This window comes from Micromys minutus (assembly GCF_963924665.1).
Source record: "Micromys minutus genome assembly, chromosome: 1".
NCBI lineage: Eukaryota > Metazoa > Chordata > Mammalia > Rodentia > Muridae > Micromys > Micromys minutus.
Window position 1 is genome coordinate 250424677 of NC_137969.1, and position 18781 is coordinate 250443457.

The following is an 18781-nucleotide window of genomic DNA, read 5'->3' on the forward strand; positions in this document are numbered from 1 at the left end:
GCAGGTGTTTCTTGCGCTCTCCGTCTTCCTCTCCCTCCCTCTTCCTTCCCCTTCCTCTTCCCTTCCTCCTCCCCTTTCCTCTCCTTCTCTCCCCCTCTTTCTCTGCTTGATTTCTTGGATTGTCACAGAGTCAGGAGAGAGCTGTCTAACATTTAATCTCCTTGGCCTTTCTCAATCCGTGCCTTCTCACGGCGTGGCTAGGTCTCCACGCTGTGTTAAGGGACCCATTCCTTGTCCTTCCTGACACTTGAGGGCAGCTTCACATCAGAGGCACATGCTACCCTCAGCTCTGTCTTTTTAGCAATCCTTTCCAGCGATCTTTGCTTCTGTTTCCCGAAGCAGTTGGGGTATTTCAGACCTGAAACCCAGTTATTTTAGACATTCGTGACCCACTCAACTTTCCACAAATAGGTCTGATGACGACTGTGTCCCAGAGGGTGCCTTGAAAGAAGGCTCTGTGTCTCTGACATCTCCTTATTTTTGAAGAAATAACGGACAGGGTTCACACGGGGTTTTCATTTTACTTGACGGTGAGTGACGTCTCGTCGTGACAAAACTGGAAAGAAATGACTTTTTTCATGATTACCTAACACCTCACTGTGTGTTGCTTTCACGAGTGGAAACCGTTGTTGGTTTGAAAGCCACTGAAAAATAAAAGGAAATCAGGAGAGCGGAGACCTGCATCAAGGGGTGCCATGGCCCTACCCTATGTAGGGGGTGGAGCTACATATCTGAGGCTCTGGGGGCTGGTCCTGAATTTTGCAGAGCTGTGGTGTTGGGTCCTGAACTGTAGGAGAGTAGAAAAGGTGAGCTGAGGACCAGCATGCATCATTCCTCTCTCTGCTCTTGACCGTGGCTGTGGTGTGACCAGCTGCTTCACACTCCTGCCTTGACTTCCCTGCTATGGCGGACAATGCCTGGATCTGTGAACTGAAATGAGCCCTTCTCCTGCAAGCTGCTTTTTGTCGGGATGGTTTTTATCCCAGTAGTAGCAATGAAGCCAGGAGATCAGCTACCTCATCTTCAGTGCCTGCTGCCTGCCACACCCTGTGCTAGGGACTTTTAGTTCTTGTTTCTAACCCTCCCAGTGACCTGCCACGTGGGCACTGCCAGCCTTATGTTATAAGGAAGTCGAGGCTTTGACAGGGTATTTATTGGCTTATCCCTAGCTGGTCCTACTCAATGGGGAGATCATCCCTGTATACCCCAAGGATCTCTGCGCTGTGTTCACACATACCTGTCAGTCCCCAAGGCCCGGCTTGCAGCCATCTCATCCTTGATGGTGCGTGCTCCCACCTCAGTATTTGTGGTACTCCTTTTTTCTGAGAAGTTCTTTTTATGTCATAACCTGCATTTACCTCTAGGACCAATTAAGATGTGATTTTTTTTAAGCACTTAACATTCTATGAAGCAGAAGGATCTCTTTTATCTCAATGTTCCCTGGAAATCAGGAAGTCATTTCTCCCAGCAACCAAGAGACAGGAAGCTGTATTGTTCCTTTCTCACAATATGTGGTATGTGTGTGTGTTTGTGTGTGTGTGTGTGTGTGTGTGTGTGTGTGTAAATGACCCCTCTACCAGGACTCTAAAGGCTGTAGTCCAAAAATGGCTGTCTACCAACAGAAAGTCTAGGAATCCAGTCACTATTCAGTCTACAAGACTGAATGTCTCAGCTGGTCTTCTGTATACACTGGGATCCTGAAGAAGTAGGCTCTGATGCTAGTGAAAAAGAAGATGCTAGCAAGGCGAGAGCAAGCAGGCAAAGAGCAAAAGGCTTCCTCCTTCCATGGACTTATATAGGCTGCCCCAGAAGGTGTGGCCCAGATTAAAAGTGGACATTTTCATTCCAAAAGAGGTCCAGATTAAAAGTGGGTCTCTCCTCAGGTGTGCTAGCACACACCTTCAATCCCATACCCAGGAGGTCAAAAAGCAGGTAGATCTGAGTCCAAGGCCAGCCTGGCCTACAAAGTGAGTTTGGGCTACAGCAAGAAATCTTGCTTTGGAAAAAAGAACAGAACAACAAAAATAGTAGGTCTTCCCCACTCCAAATAATTTACTACTACTACTAATAATAAAAAAATCCCTCACAGGTGTACCCAGCTGCTTGGATTTTAGTTCATTCCAGATGTCAAGTTGACAACCAAAAATGCTATCACATACCTGATAGGAATCCCAGAGAAGGGTGTGACAACCAGGACAGTAAAGACAAGACAACCAAGGTTGACAGTGCCTTAGCCAGCTGTTCTCAGTGTGGTCCCCAGAGCTCCAGAACATTGCCGGCCAGTGGGGCAGAGAGGCAATCTCAGACCCTCCCCTCCTACTTCTCCGTCACTTCCTCTTTCGATGGCAGCAGTGCTGGAGCAAGCACACTCTCCAGGTCTACTCCCACCCAGAGGTGAACTTGATGAGCCATGTTATGTGCCCAATCAGGAAGCAGAGGGCAATGAACACAGACCACTACTAAGCCCAGTTACTCTACTGTTGCCCAGTTCAGGACCCCAACCTGGGGATGGTTCCACCCACAGTGAGTCGGTCTTCCCACTTCAGTGAACCTAACCAGGGTCACCCCCACAGACATGCTCAGAGCCAGGTGATTCTAGATTCTGTCAAGTTCACAGTTAACTCGAACAATCACACTTACTCGGAACCCTGGCCCCTGTGTGTTACAGGCAGTTTGTTGACTTTGGTCACTGAAGCAGTTAACTGTTGAAAGAACCAGCTTGCTTATCCATTTTACCTATGGAAGGACATCTTGGTTCCTTCTAGTTTTTGACAATTGTGACTAAAACTGCTATAAACATTTACATGCAGGTCTGCGTAGACATAAGTTTTTAGACAACTAGGTAAATACTTAGGGTCAGAATGATTACCAGATCATATGGTAGATTATATTTAGCTTTATAGGAAACTGCCAAATTGTATTTCAAAGTAGCTGCACCGTTTATCATCCTCTTATCAAAGCATGTGGGTTCCTGAGGTTCCCTCTTGGCTTGCGATTAGTATTTTGTTTTGGTTTGGAGATTTCAGCCATTCTAATAGTTGGATAGAGCTAGTTCATTAGTGTTTTAATTTGCATTTCCTAATGACAGTGATGTTAGCCATGTTTTCATGTGTCCATTTGAAGACCTCTTGTGAGGTGTCTCTTTGTATCTTTTGTCCCTTTATGTAAAAAACTGGGCCAACTGTCTTCTTACTGTTGAATTTTTGGAGTTCTTAGGCTCTGTAGAAGTCCTTTATCAGATACATAGTTTATCAGACATAGCAGACACCTATTTTCTTCCAACCTATAATTTGTGTTTCTGCCCTCCTTAAGTTTTTTTGGCAAACTTGTAAAGTTCTTAGTGAGGCCCACTTTGTCAATTTGTCCACCATGGTTTGTCTGCCATGGGTCAGTCAGGCTTTTGATATTTATTAGTTTAATTTTTAAAGAATTTATGGGTGAGTGTTTTGTCTATGTATGTACCATGTGTATGTACCACGTGTGTGCCTAGTGCTCAAGGAGGTCAGAGGGACGTACTGGATTCTTTGTAACTGGAGTTATAGATGGTCGTGGGCCACTGTGTGGGCCTGGGGAATGAAACCCAAGTCCCCTGCAAGAGTAACCAGTGCTCTTAGCCTCGGAGCTGTCTCTTCAGTCCCCGTGACTGTCAGTCTTAACTATTAGCTTCCCCTAACTACAATCACCAGAGAGGAGAGCCTCAGTTAAGGAATTGTCTAGGGCAGGTTGGCCTGTGGCCCTGTCTGTGAGAGATTGTCTTGACCATTAATTGGTGGAGAACCCAGTCCATGTGGGCGCCACCATCCCCTGCATAGCATGTCTTCAACCCTATGAGAGAGTGAAGCTGAGAAAAGACACAGATGACGTCATGGACTTGTTCCCTGCTCTCTGGTCATTACTGTGGATGTGTCGTGATAGGCTGCTTTGAGTTCCCGTCTTTGACGTCCCCTCAGCAATGGGCTGTGACTTGGTACTATAAACCAAGTGCACCCTGTCTTCCGAGTATTTTATCACAGGAAGAGAAATGAAAACCAAACAGAAACCTATCTTGAACAGCAGAAGCACCATTGCGTCAAGGATGTAGCTCGGCTGGCTGAGTGCTTATGTAGCATACAAGAAGCCCTTGGTTTGTGTGATCCCCATCACCGTGTAAGCTAAACACACAGTGATGCATGTCTGTTATGAAAGTGCTTGGGAGGCAGGGAGACTAGGAAGTGGAGGGGGAGCAAGGAAGAGGAGGTGCTGGGAGGAGGAGCAGGGGAAGAGGAGGAGCTGGGAGGAGGAGCAGGGGAGAAGGAGGAGCTGGGAGGAGGAGCAGGGGAGGAGGAGGAGGAGCTGGGAGGAGGAGCAGGGGAGGAGGAGGAGCTGGGAGGAGGAGGAGGAGCTGGGAGGAGGAGGAGCTGGGGAGGAGGAGGAGCAGGGGAGGAGAAGGTGCTGGGAGGAGGAGCAGGGGAGGAGGAGGAGCTGGGAGGAGGAGGAGCTGGGAGGAGGAGGAGCTGGGAGGAGGAGGTGCTGGGAGGAGGAGCAGAGGAGGAGGAGGTGCTGGGAGGAGGAGGAGCTGGGAGGAGGAGCAGGGGAGAAGGAGGAGCTGGGAGGAGGAGCAGAGGAGGAGGAGGTGCTGGGAGGAGGAGGAGCTGGGAGGAGGAGCAGGGGAGAAGGAGGAGCTGGGAGGAGGAGCAGGGGAGGAGGAGGAGCTGGGAGGAGGAGAAGCTGGGAGGAGGAGAAGCTGGGAGGAGGAGGAGCTGGGAGGATGAGCAGGGGAGGAGGAGGAGCTGGGAGGAGGAGAAGCTGGGAGGAGGAGGAGCTGGGAGGAGGAGGTGCTGGGAGGAGGAGCAGAGGAGGAGGAGGAGCTGGGAGGAGGAGGAGCTGGGAGGAGGAGGTGCTGGGAGGAGGAGCAGAGGAGGAGGAGGTGCTAGGAGGAGGAGGAGCTGGGAGGAGGAGGTGCTGGGAGGAGAAGGTGCTGGGAGGAGGAGGAGCAGGGAAGGAGGAGGAGGAGCTGGGAGGAGGAGGTGCTGGGAGGAGGAGCAGAGGAGGAGGAGGTGCTGGGAGGAGGAGGAGCTGGGAGGAGGAGGAGCTGGGAGGAGGAGGTGCTGGGAGGAGGAGGAGCAGGGGAGGAGAAGGTGCTGGGAAGAAGAGGAGCTGGGAGGAGGAGGAGGAGGAACTGGGGATTACTAAGCCCTTCAAAGCTTGCTTCTATAGAGATGTTCAGCTTTGCACTTCTCATTGCTTGTGAGTTAGTATGTGTTTCAGGCAAGAGGATGCTATCTAGGGTTTGATCATCATTACTGAAAGTCCCACCTTTGTACCGATGCCACTACTGCTGAGAACTGAAATCACCTGTGTGGGTTGGTTCTGTGCAGCTTGGGCTGTGTGGATCATTTCTGCTTCGATGGGGAAAGTTCTGACTTCATCCTATGCTTCTCTTTCAGCGAGACCACTGGGGCAGACCCTGCCATTAAGAACCACCGTCAACAATGGCACCGTGTTACCAAAGAAACCCAGTGCTTCCCTCCCATCCCCCTCGGGGTCCAGGAAAGAAACGGTTGTGCCGGTAACCAAAAGGTAGGCTACTTGAAGGACCCCCACGCCTCCCACACACCTGACTTCTCAAAGCAGCTCTTTGGGGTCAGGTAGGAGCACCCTTTTCTCATGAGATGCTTGTGGTCTCATCTGACTTGAGGCCAGGCTTTGAGGTGTTGCCATCCTCATACCTACGAATGGGAGGTAACTCAGTATCTGCTTTTTATCAGAGGTTGTACTTATGAAGTCTCTCAGCCAAGACAGTAGTATGGGGTAAGTATTTTTACTTACCACTCTTTATAAAAACAACTGAGATTCCAACTCACATCTTTACATGTAACATGATAAAACTCATATTACATGTAACATAATCAAACCTTTTGGTAAGATCTAAGGTAAATTCATACTTTTATATTGTGCCCAAAAGTGGGATCCTAGACATCTGCGTTATCTTCAGATAGATCACAGTTCGACTTTCTGCTGACTTACTGACTATTGCATTTCGATGTTGTCTTTTACAGTCAGCATTGATTTTTAGACTGTGGAAAAGAGTAAGTGCTCATTGATTTTACAGTGTAGCTAGCGTTGAGGAACTTGCTCTTGAAGGGCCACCTCAGGCGTGTCATGAGACTATAAGAGAGGGCTGGGCAGATGGTACACATGCGCAAACATTTTCTGTGCAAGCAAGAATAAGGATCAGAGTTCAGATCCCAGGAACCCATGTAAATGCTGGGTGGGCAAGGGAGCCAGTATCTGAGAAGCGAAGACAGGAGCTACCCGGAGCAGGACAGCCAGACTAGCTTTATCCGTGAGCTCTGGGTTCAACTGAGAGACCTGCCTCAGTGAATAAGGTGAAGAGAAAGCAAGGAAGACTCCTGATTTCAACCACATCAATGTTTGCACATCACACCTCACACCACATACAGACACCATACACATACACTACACATGAACATACCCCCAAGCACGCACACACACATATACACATCAAGCACACACACACACATACACATACCATACAACACATACACAAACACACCATACCGCACACACACTACGCACACATACCCCCAACACACACCCCAGGCATACATATACCAAACACGCACACACATGTACATACACACACATACTATACACACATTTCAAGCATTCACACACAAACACATACACATTAAACACACATATACCATACGACACACACAAGCACCACACTACACACACACTACACACACATACCCCCAACACACACCACAGGCATACACATACACCAAACAAGCACACACACACACACACACACACACACATCAAGCACACACATTCACATCTATCAACACACACACACCCATGCATGCATATCCACATACACCAAGCATACACACATTCACACAACACTCACACACACCACACAAAGAATACAGCAAACCTGTGGAGTTCACTAAAATACTAGTGGCCTTAGAGACACTGAGGATTTGGATACAGATGCTGACACCTATGGGCTGCACCTGCTGCCTCTGTGCCCTCAAATAGGAACCTAGCTGTCACATTCACTTGTCACTTCCTCCAGTTTACACTCGAGGTCCTTCTCAAGAAGGTGGCCATGAACCCCAGCCATGCCGTTTGGGTCCAGGGCATGCCTTCATGAGATGACGCTTCATCTCAGCAGAGGCTGGGTGCCTGTGTCCCCCCAACCCCAGGGAACTTGCTAGTACATGATGGGTGGCCCTGTGGCTGTCGACCTGCCCTATTTTATTCTAACCAAGGTAACGGCTCTCTGGGACAGCCCTGACCTCCCTGTCCATCAGGCGAGACACAGAGGAGGCTTGACAAGATCTGTGATGAAATAACCCAGTGCAAGCAACTTAAAAATAACTTAAAAATAAAGGTTGCTTTTAGCTCAGAAGTCTAGGTAGCAGCCCACCGATTCGGGAGAGTCAAGGCAGGACATAAACCAGCTAGTCATACCCACAGCCAAGAACAGAGAGAGAATGCGTGCTTGCATGCCAGGGCCCAGTCCTGGGCTGGAGAGATGGCTCAGTGGTTAAGAGCACGGACTGCTCTTCCAGAGGTCCTGAGTTCAATTCCCAGCAACCACATGGTGGCTCACAGCCGTCTGTAATGGGATCTGATGCTCTCTTCTGGTGTGTCTGAGGACAGTGACAGTGTACTCACATATATAATAAATAAATCTAAAGAAAAACAAAAGAAAAGAAAAGAAAGTGGGTCTTTCAACCTCGTTAATTCAATTCAGAAAATGCCCTCTGGCATGCCCACAGGACATCTCCCATCAGATTCTTTCCTTTATTTTCATTGTGTCAAGATGATAATTAAAACTCACCATCACGGTCACTGACAGATCCATGGGAGAAGAGGGTGTCTGTGGGACCCTCAACCTTTTGGGGACTCTGCTTTTATCAGGGCCAATGGTGACATCTGGCTGTCCAGAGAGAGTCAACAGTTGCTGACGTAGGGGAAAAAAATAAAAATAAGTACCAAGTGAACAACTTCCTGTGTCCCTGGTGCTGGCAGCTGGGGACTGTGCTGAGATTTGGGTTTGTGAAGTGAAGGGTCACTGGGTCATAGTTCATGATGGAGAGTCATTGTAAGTAGGCCAAAGGTGATGAGGGCACATTTGGTACCAAACCAATTCTGTCAGGCCTGCAGCGGATGGTGTTCAGTTAGGACGTCTTTGAAATATATATAGAATTAATCAGAACATCCTGCCCTTCACCAAGCAGATTCCCTTACCGTGCTTTTGAAAACTTGGAAGTGCAGCCAGGTGGCGGTGGCACAGGCTTTTAATCCCAGCACTCAGGAGGCAGAGGCAGGCGCAGGGGCAGGGGCCAGCTTGATCTTCAAAGGGAGATCTAGGATAGCCTGGGCTACATGGAGAAATCCTGTCTTGAAAAAATCAAAACCAAACCACAAAACAAACAAAAACTGAAACAAACAAGAAAACAAAACAATAGCTAAACCCCTTTAAAGTGCTCTTCTTAGCCATGTTTTATATCTTTGAATCCTCGCTTGGATCATTTTTTTTTATAACCAAGCACAAAATATCCTTTGGATTATTCTAACTGACAGTGGGAAGTAGCACTTTTACTCTCTAGCTGTAAGACCAACAAAATTGACTTTTTCCCCCCCTGTAAGTTCCAGGGCTTTATCTGCTATTTGTTACTGTAATAAAAGCCACCCAACATTAAATTTGCTGCCCAACAGTACATTACCATGCAGCAGATTTCTGGAACTTCTCATCTCTCAAGATGGAATCTCTCTATCCAGTAAATATTTCAGCCCTTCATCCCTGCAGCCCCTGACTCTGTCCCTCTTCCCTCTGACTGTTTTGGCTAATTTAATAATAAAATTAATAAAGCATGTGCACACGTACGTGCAGCATCATATACATACCAGCATACTGAGGTCAGAGTGCATGTAGAGGTCAGGGTGCATGCAGAGGTCAGGGTGCAACTTATAAAACTCAATTCCCACCCTCACCATGTGGCCCTGGGGATGGCACTCCTCTCGTCAACTTAGTAGTGTCTTTACCCACAGAGCCATCACACTGGTCCAGTGTTGGGACTAAATGTATAGGTAACTGTACTTGCCCTTGCAATTTTTTAAAATCACATTTTCATTTGTTTTGGTTTTATTTGTATGAGTGTGTGTGTCTGTGTGTGTGTGTGTGTGTGTGTGTGTGTCGGAGTGTGTGTGTATCTCATCATAGCCTGTTAGTATATGTCAAAGGAAAACTTGGAAGAGTCGGTCCTCCCTTCCACCACGTGGGTCCTTAGGATGAAACTCTGTCCATCAAACTTGGAGGCAGATAGGTCTACCCACTGAGCCATCTTGCCGGACCCTGTATCTCTTATGATCAGTGATCTACATCATTTTTTTCATTTGGTTGTAGACCATTTATACATCTTCAAAGACATCTATACAACACCTTCACTTACTTTTTCCTATTTATGCTTCTTGAGACAGTGTCTGGCCATATAGCCCAGGCTGTCCTGATACTTGTGATTTTCCTGCCTCTGCTCCCATAGTGTTGGGTTACAGGCGTGTGACACCACCCACTCCTGTCCGTGTTTTAACTGGGGTGTGCTGCTGTTGTCCTGTGTCTATAGAGCTTCCTTGTGTGTGACTTGCTGGTGAGTGTCACTGTTCGCTACGTTGCTCTTTCACTCTGACGAGTGTTTGCTTGATCGTTTGCTCTGATGTCAACAGGCTGAATGGGCAGAATGTCCCAGAGAGAACGCTGTTAGCCTACCATCCCTGAGTAACTTAGCTGTGGTGTCCTGTGCGGCTTCTGCTCCACGGGGAGTAGTTTCTTTCTGTCCTTGGTTGACTGTCTTTATCATGAAAGGTTTCTTAAAAGATGCTTTTTCTTTTTAAAATTATGTTATTACATTTTATTTACTGTTGTTTTGCAGGTGTGTGTGTGTGTGTGCCTCAGCGTGTGTGTGGGGGTTAGAGGACAACTTATAGGAGGTTGTTGTTTTTTATTCTATCATGTGGGTCCCAGGCTTGGGCATACTGAAGTTTCTAGGCTTGAATAACAAGCACCCTAACCCACTGAGCCGCCTCACTGACCCACTGACCCACTGACCCACTGACCTTGAAAGGCTTTTCCTGCACTAATTGAGATGTTTGTGTGGTGTTTGCTCTTCATCTATTAATGTGGTCATTACATTGCTTGATTTTGATTCATTGAAATGCCCTGGAAATTAAATTATAAGTCTCAGTTTGTTCTATCTTTGAAATTCCTTATTGAGTTCAGTTTGTTGGTATTTTGTTGGGAACTCTTCTCCTTAATAGATTTTCCTCGAGGACATTGGTTTTACTTTTCTTGTGTTTTACTGGGTTTGTCTGGCTTCAGCGATACTTGTCACATGGAAAGGAATCAGAACTCTTCTGTCTGATCAACTGCAAAGGGAGAAATTAATGCTAATTATTCTTTTGCTATTTGATAGGGTTCTCCCGTGAAGCCAGCTTGGGCTCTCCTTTTTTCAGTAGGCATTTTTTTATTGCTGCTTATTGATAATTATAGGTCTGCTCATATTTTTAATTTCTTTATGATTCATTCTTACTAGGTTATGTATTTCTAGGATTAGATCCACTCCCTCTAGATTCTCCAGCTTTGCAAGCATGCAATTATTCATGGTAGTCTCCTATAATTCTGTGCATTTCTGGGGTGACGTCACTTGGAATGGCTTTCTTTCTTTCTTCACCCTTCAGTTGCTTAAGCCTCCTCTCTCTTGTCCTCTGCTCATTTTTCTAGAGGTATTTGTTGATCTCTTTATGAAAGCAACCCCTGGTGTTGCTGCTTTTCTTTCCCACTTTCTTCCTGCTTTCTGTCCACGTCTCATCTTCATCGGCGTTCTTCAGCCAACCCTCAGTTTCCAGTGTCCTTTTTCTGGTTCGCAGAGGCGTGAAGTGACACGGTGGCTGGTTCTTTACCTGTGTCTCAGCCCGAAGCAAATTGCTCCCGGGTAGTGGAGGCTGTCAGCAGAGCATCTTAAGAGGAGAGAAGGGAAGGGGTGGGGGGTGGAGACTGACTCACAGACACAACGCTGTATGCACACACGTGTGAGGTGCAAGTGTGTGCAATTGCAGGGTGGGGGAGGGTGCATTAGGTCCTCACCAGTGCTACGTAACTCACTTTACCAGACAGCTACACCTTCAGCGAGACTACTCTGTCTCAGTGTACAAAGTAGCTCATCCTATTCACCTGCTCTGCCGTTCTCAGTATGAAGTTTCAAACCGGAAGTACGTGGTTTTCTAGACTTAGCCCTGGGGTGCAGAGGACTATGCTTCCTTCAGTCTTCGTGAGCTCCCCTGGGTTTGCATCCCATTCACCTAAGAGCCAGAGACACGAACAGCTCCCTCTAGATATGATATGACCATAGCTCTCGTTGGGAAAGGTTTCTGACCTCAGCGGTTAAGAGCACCGACTGTTCTTCCAGAGGGCCCGAGTTCAAATCCCAGCAACCACATGGTGGCTCACAGCCATCTGTAATGGGATCTGATGCCCTCTCCTGGTGTGTCTTAAGAGAGCAACAGTGTACTCACATATATGAAATAAAATGAATAAATCTTTTTTTAAAAATTAACAATCATTAAAAAAAGAAAAAAAAGGAAACGTTTCTGACAGCAGAAAGAAGCCAGCCAGACGTTCTGAAGGCTGAGGTTAAAACAGGGCATGTGCAAAGGCTCCATCGCCAAGAAGGTCGGTCATTGTGATCACAGCTTCATAAGAAGCAAACCCGGACATCTGGGGGGCACCACATGGTGTGTGTTTGTTTTCAAGAGAAGACTGGGGGGGGGGGATAGCCTGGTGCTTAAGGACAAAGTCCTCTTTGGAAACAGTCCAGCCTCAGCGGGTCTCCACATTGTGTTGCCAATTAAAATTTAGTCTGGGACTGGGCCCCCTTGCTGTGGAACCCTTGGGAAGAGGTTTTGCTTCCATTTGTCAAAGGCAAAGGGCAGAAAATTCGAAGAGGACATTGTAGGCCACACCTTGCTCCGTGGTCTGCTGAGGCATCCACAGCAGTTTCCCAGCACTGGAGAAAAAGACAAAGGCTCATTGTCTCTGGGAGTTTGCAGAGCAGAACAATTGGGTGGGGGTAGGGGGTAGGGTAAGGGCTGGAGGTGGGGGCTGGGGAGCGATCAGGGATCAAAAGAACGAGACAGGACAGGCATCCCTGCTCTCGGGTGCCAGTCTAAGACAGAGTCATGAAGAGCTCATCTGTCCCTTCTCCACAGCCAACTGCCCTCTGGGATTGCAGCTGTTAGATGTGTGACCTGTGCGTAAGTCAGTGCCAGATACACACGCTATGCAAGAGCCAGAAAAACAATATCTGACTTGAGTTGGTTTTTAAGAAAAGTTCTTTCTAGATGGGGAATGGCAGCTCATCTGTCATCTCAGCACTTGGGAGCCCGAGACAGTCAGATTGCCACCAGTACCAAACCAGTAGTGGGGAGGGGGTCGTGGGGAGGGGGTACAGTCCATAAGAGTCGAAGGTCTACCTGGACTCAAGGCTAAGATCCTGTTTTACTTTTTAAAATTTATTTGTTTACTTTATATCCCAATATCAGCACCCCCTTCTCCTCCTGGGGTCCCCTCACACAGATCCTCCTTTCTCAGGGAAGGGGAACCCAGCCTTACTCCCCCCAGTATATCAAGTCAAGGTACACCCTCTCCCATTGAGGCCAGACAAGTAGGCTCAGTTAGTGGAACAGGATTCAGACTGTTGCCTTTAGTATATGTCTTTGTATTCGGATCCAGTAAGTGGAGGTGTTAAGTGGGGTGTCCGTGTTTGCCTGTGTGGTCGGTCAGTAGCAAAGTAAGAAGCTGTGGGTTATGGTGTTGAGTCAGGAAGAACTCGATGGCCCCTGCCAGAAACCAGAAACAAATTCCCATAGCTTTGCACAGAAGAGAACGGTAAATGGTTTTTCCCCTAAGACTTTCTAAGATGCTGTTTCTGGGAAAGGACTTGTGTCACAAAGGCTTTTAGGGGCTGGGTTGGTGGGTCAGTGGCCACAGCACCTCCTGTACAAGCATGAGGCTCTGAGTTCAGATCCTTAGCAGCCCACAGAGGAATCTTTGTGCAGATGTGAAACCTCAGCACTGTCGAAGACTGAGATAGAAGGAATCCCTGGCGGCTAGCTCAACTGCAAGTTCAGTGTAGGATTTCTTCCAAGGAAGGAAAAATGAGAGTAATCGAGGAAGACACCTGACATGTCCTCTGACCTCCTCGTGCACACAAGCAGTGCACACACCTGCCCTTATGCACTCACACCACACAGCACAGGCACACACACACAAAGCAAAGACATTTTAAAGATGCGCTTTAATCTGTATTTATCATAATGATGGAAAAGAGCATGTTTTATTTAATTTTGAAAGTTTGTCCTCTCAGCCTATTGGAATTAGATGTGTTGCACATATCAGGACAAAGAGCCCCTTCGGGCCCTGAGCCCTCTTTACAGCGCCCAGCACAGAGCAGCTGACATGGTCAGTGCCTAGTATTTCTTCAGTGGGCCACAGTTTTTAATTCATCCTCAGAAACTCTCTGGTCCTAAGAGCCCTGTGTCAAATCCCCGTTGATTGTAAATGTGCAGGGTCTTTGTAATGAAATTTTGGGAAGATCGTATCTTGAGTTCCAATCGTCTAATGATGAGAAAGCCATAATTCTAGCTTCTTGGACTAAGAGTTGTCACCTCATCACAGGAAAGAATGTCACGTGTCTCCGCGGAAGAAATTTTTATCACGTCTGAGATTCAGATTGGCAGAATTCTTTGGCACATAAATGAAATACAGAAAGCCGCTTTCTCTTCAGACTTAGAAGTTTGGGGGGGGGGTCACGTGCCAGGACAGACAAGCAGAGAGGAAGAAATACCGGTATTTATGCACAGCCCCCAAAGGACTCAGTGTGCCTCAAGGACCCAGAGACATCTGTGTTATTGTGAGGCCTCTTGCAAGCTGGTACCCCTGCCATGTTCCAAATAAAGAACATGTTTTCACTTGCTGTCCGGAGGGACTGTATGGTCTTTGATATTCCCTGCTGGTGATTAAAGGAGCGTCCTGCAGTGTAAGTGGACAGCCCCACTCTTTCTGGCTGCTCTTGCAACGTCTTCAGGCTTTTGTTTTCTGTCCTTCCTCTGAGCCCTCTGAAATCCTCTTTAATTCATAAGGGCTCTTGGTTTTCAAAGGGAAATGTCTTATTTCTTCCCCTCCCCCTACAATAGTAACTTTTCTTTTTAAAGTTTAACATTTGGATGCAAATGTGGGCATGACAAATGTCCCTAAAGAGCACTGATGGATTGTACCCAAAACAGGGTGTCAGGGGTTCTGATGTTTGAAGCCTGCAGTTGCCTGAAGTCTTTACAACACTTCCTACTGGAGCTGAAGAGATGGCTTGGTGGTTAAATGCAGTGGCTGCTCTTGCAGAGGACCGAGGTTCGGTTCCCAGCACCCACATGGCAGCTCACCACTGTCTGTAACTCCAACTCCACAGACCCTGATGCCCCTCTCTGGTCTCCTTGGGCACCAGCCATTCACATACACACACACCAGCAAACGTTTACACGCATAAAATAGATAAATAAATAAACCCAAACCCCACAATGCTTTCTCACACTTCCGTGCTTGTGTGTGGACTAATGGGTCTGAGGCACTCTGAATAGATCGGTGCCATCACAAGGGAGCTTAGATCTGCTCTGTCGCCCTAGCGCTCCTCCCTCCAGTACGGTGGCTCAGTGGCTTTATCCAGAGCCTCCCATTATATGATGAATCTGTAGAAACCTACCAGATCTGCAGAACTGGTGTGCCTCAAAGTCCTGAGGGTTAACTGCTCTGCTATCCCTACTGGGTGACTGAGGAGGCTTCCTTCAGGAAGGTCCTGGTTAGGTGACCAGTAGAGAGGGCATGGACTAGAGCCCCTAACCCAGCCGTTCTTGGAAGCTCTGGCAAGTTGCTCTATATGCCCGAATTTGCTTTCTTTGTCTGTAATGATGTAGTAATAATTTTGAAGGGATTGTGTGAGCTTTTACTGAAATTATCAGTGTCAGATGGGAAGAATCCAGTTACTATTAGCTCTCCCCATTGTCCTCATATGGTCGCCTTTCCTGGGCACCGGGTTGAGCTTGGTTAGCGTCTGCCATAGCTGGATAATAGACCTGCTTCACTGCTCTGGGAGAGTGTTTTATACAGTTCTTTAAACTGTCATGAACTTGCCACGAACTCCCACAAGGACGCTGCAGAGATGACGCTGTGGGCCTCTCCAGGCTGCAGTCTCCCAGGGCCCATTCAGCAACCCCCCAGGAGCTTCCGGGTCTGTTGGGTACTTGGCAGAGGCAACTCCATGAGCTACAGCAGATGCCGGTTTCATCATGGGAGGATGGTGAACTCCAGGCACAGGATTTCCTCTTATCTTTAGACTGTTAATCCTAGGTTTCAGAAAAGCTGTGTCATCCTAAGACATGTCATTTCCTTGTCCCTGAATTGAGCATTCTAAAAACAAAACACAAAAATGAACGAACCACAGGCTGCCCGTTGGCACACCCGCACAGAGGCTCTTGTGAGATGCCCTACACCAGAGATTCAGAGCTCCTCAGTCCCCAGGACCATGTGTGAAACGATTGTGCTCTGTTACTTGGAGTACAATTCCTCATTCTGAGGACGGGGTGATTTTTCAAAAGCCAGCACATTAGGCAGACTTTACAGTCTTGGCACAAGGCTCTGCCTGAAGGACTTGGAATTACCAAGGAAAAGGGCTGAAGGTTGGACTGAGGAAGGGACAGAACAAGGAGGAAAAGAATGGCAAGAAAAGAAAGATTCATGACTGACAGGAGCTCAGCTGTGACTGCGTGTACCGGAGGCTCACATAGGTGCTTTATTCCTGGAACTGGGCCCCAGTGGGGCCCTGCTGCCTTAGGTCTGTTTCCGTGCCCTACTTTATGAGATTTGATGGTTTGTCTTCCCTCCATGTGCCATGTCCTTTGAAGCTACACACACACACACACACACACACACACACACACACACACACGCAGGCATGCTCTCTCTCACACACACACAAACTCATACACACTCACACACATGCATGCAAACATGCACACACACTCACACACACATATGCAGGCATGTTCTCGCTCTCTCATACACACACACACACTCCTATGTACAGAGCTACCGGATTCTCCTCTCTCTGCCACCTGATTCCATTCCAGCTTTTTAACCTTCTTCTGAAGAAACACTTTTCTTTACAGGCTTTTTTTCTCATTTCCTTTCCCCTTTCCTTCTCTATATCTGTGGCACCATGACACACTAATAGTCCTGTGCAAGCCATGGCGTGAGTTGAGCACTCGTGCATGTAAGTGCCAAGATCCATGTGTCCAGCCAGACTGGCCCTCTTCCCTGTACCCTCAGCGGATGCCCCTTCCCTCCTCACAGATCAGCAACCCAGCTCTGCCTGTAGCAGGAACGGAGACTGCTGTGTGTGCCCATTTGTTTCCTCTGTGTGACACTTAGAACTGACTAGTGTGCTAAGACCCCAAGGTTGACCTACAAGGAAGGTAAGGGGCTCTCAGCCAAGCCCGTAACAGGCATGTGCTTGTCTAGGTGAGCACTGCCCGCTTTACCACAGTACCATAAGTCTGTTGACTGACAAGCCACAGAAGAGGAAGTGGTTGCTCACGGCTTGTGAGTGAGAGTCCACCATGTATCCGAATCTGTGAGACGCTCTTCTGGGTGGCAGCCCGGTGCCTTCTCACTGTGCTGACTTGGTGGTCAGAGATGAGAAGGCTCTCCTGAGCGCTTTTTATGAAAGCTAATCTCATTCATCAGGGCTCTCCCTACCCTGCTCACCTAGTTCCCCTCTGAAGAACCAGTCCTCCAGTTCTGTGGCAAGAGGGTCAGCATTTCAGTGGGTAAATCTGGAGGATGCTCTGGGAGGGGACACTCAGTCTTAACTGTCCCCTGGCTCTTTGTTGTGTCCATGAGATGTGTGTGTGTGTGTGTGTGCATATATGCACATCTAGTTTTGAGACAGGGTTTCTCTGTTTAATAGCCCCGACTGTCCGGGAACTCACTTTATAGACCAGGGTAGCCTTGGAGGAAGGGACTCACAAAGATCCTGCCTTTGCCTCCCGAGTGCAGTGTTTAAAGGTGTGTGCCGCCACACCTGGCTGGGATTCCCATCTATCGACTACTTTCTCCTAGAATGTACCACGTATGATTGTCAGTGACCGAATCAGAGGAAAAGATTAAACGTTTGCTTGGTTTTCCGAACAACCGGCAACCAAAGAGTAATCCAGAGTGAAGTGCATCATCAAGAGGTTTCTTCTCCTCCATGTTGCCTTGTGTGACTTCACGGCAGCCTTGGTGCTGAGCACACTGTGTGCACTTGCAGCATACGTGCCGTCATGCCCACAGTCACGTCCGAGGCTACCGCATGCTACGCGCATGCTGATGTTTTTACTGTGTACATGGAGTTCCCTGCTCCTGTCAGGACAGAATGCCTTTGTCAGCATTTTCTCACTGCCCCTCCTTAGCATGCAGGTGTCTAATAACACCTTTGGATTCTGTTGTGTTGGAATGTGAGAGTCTTTAAAATTGCTGTTTGTGGCTGGAGACAGATCAGTGGCTACGGGCACTTGCTACTCTTGAGGAATTTGGTCCCCAGTACTCACATTGGGTGGCTTATGACATCCTGAGCATCAGGAGATCCAATGCCTTCTTCTGACCTCCAAGGGCCACTACACACATATAGATGTGTACACACACACACACACACACACACACACAAAGTGTGTATACATATACATTATAAACAAAAATAAAAATAACATTTAAATTGATCTTTGAGTTGCATTCTTAAATAGAGTAAATCACTACGTGGATTTTGATTCAGGATCAGGACAGAATTTATAACAGGTTCTGATATGGTCCTAAACGTATTTCTGTTACTTTGTGCTCATTATGTGTCCTGAAACTGAGTACTTATGGGGACTCAGCCTGTAAATAAGCCTGTGGTGCCCCATCTGCGTTTATCCCTGGTGTATTTCTGGGCTCGGTTCTCCTGAGCTGTACTGTGGTTGCTTTGGTTGCCCCTATAGAGAGATGCCTCGTGCATTGTAGGGCTTCTCTGGCTTCTGCCCAGCACATCAGTGGCAGCCCCCTCCCCTGAGTTGTGACTGGAGATGCCTCCAGACATTGCTAAATGTCTCCTGAGGAACAATGTCAGCCCGGACCAAGTGCCACTGGTCTGGACTAAAGCGCCCTCCAATGGCAGGTTCCTGAGCTCCAAAGCCCTCCTAGGGTATATGGGGGTCTTTGGCTCAGTTTACGCCATGGCGCTATGACTCTGAACTATGTCACTTGCCTCAGCCACAAAGGTGTGCAGAGGTGTGGATTTCGGGTGACTCCGTGGGAGCCTTTTGATCCCATAGTAAGGATTTCGGATCCCGCTGCTTTAAATGTTACTCGGCAGTATGGTAGTCTGAGTGCGTGCCCCGAGTGCCCTCAGTACCGTGAAGGACTGCCCACTGTGGAAGCTTCGTTCTCATCCCCCTGCCCTTCCTGCAGCATCAATAGGACCAGCTCTTCTGAACGGGTGTCTCCAGGCGGCCGGAGGGAGAGCTCCGGGGACTCCAAAGGAAGCCGAAACCGCACGGGCTCCACCAGCAGCTCCTCCAGCGGCAAGAAGAACAGTGAGAGGTAAGGAGGGCCCTGCTGGCTGTACCTTCCGTGTATTACCCTAGG

At 48.0% G+C, this 18781-nt stretch overlaps 1 protein-coding gene across 5 annotated transcripts in view; it reads left to right on the forward strand.

Moving 5' to 3' along the window:
- Positions 1-18781, forward strand: part of EML1 (EMAP like 1) — a 153273-nt gene that overhangs the window by 89667 nt on the left and 44825 nt on the right. For 3 of the 5 annotated variants that reach the window (XM_080916637.1, XM_080916638.1, XM_080916636.1), the window contains exons 3-4: positions 5427-5559; positions 18605-18736. In XM_080916637.1, coding sequence (XP_080772763.1) covers positions 5427-5559; positions 18605-18736 — 265 coding nt within the window. The remainder of the gene's footprint in view (positions 1-5426; positions 5560-18604; positions 18737-18781) is intronic. The other 2 variants (XM_080916639.1, XM_080916640.1) reach the window with 1 other exon arrangement.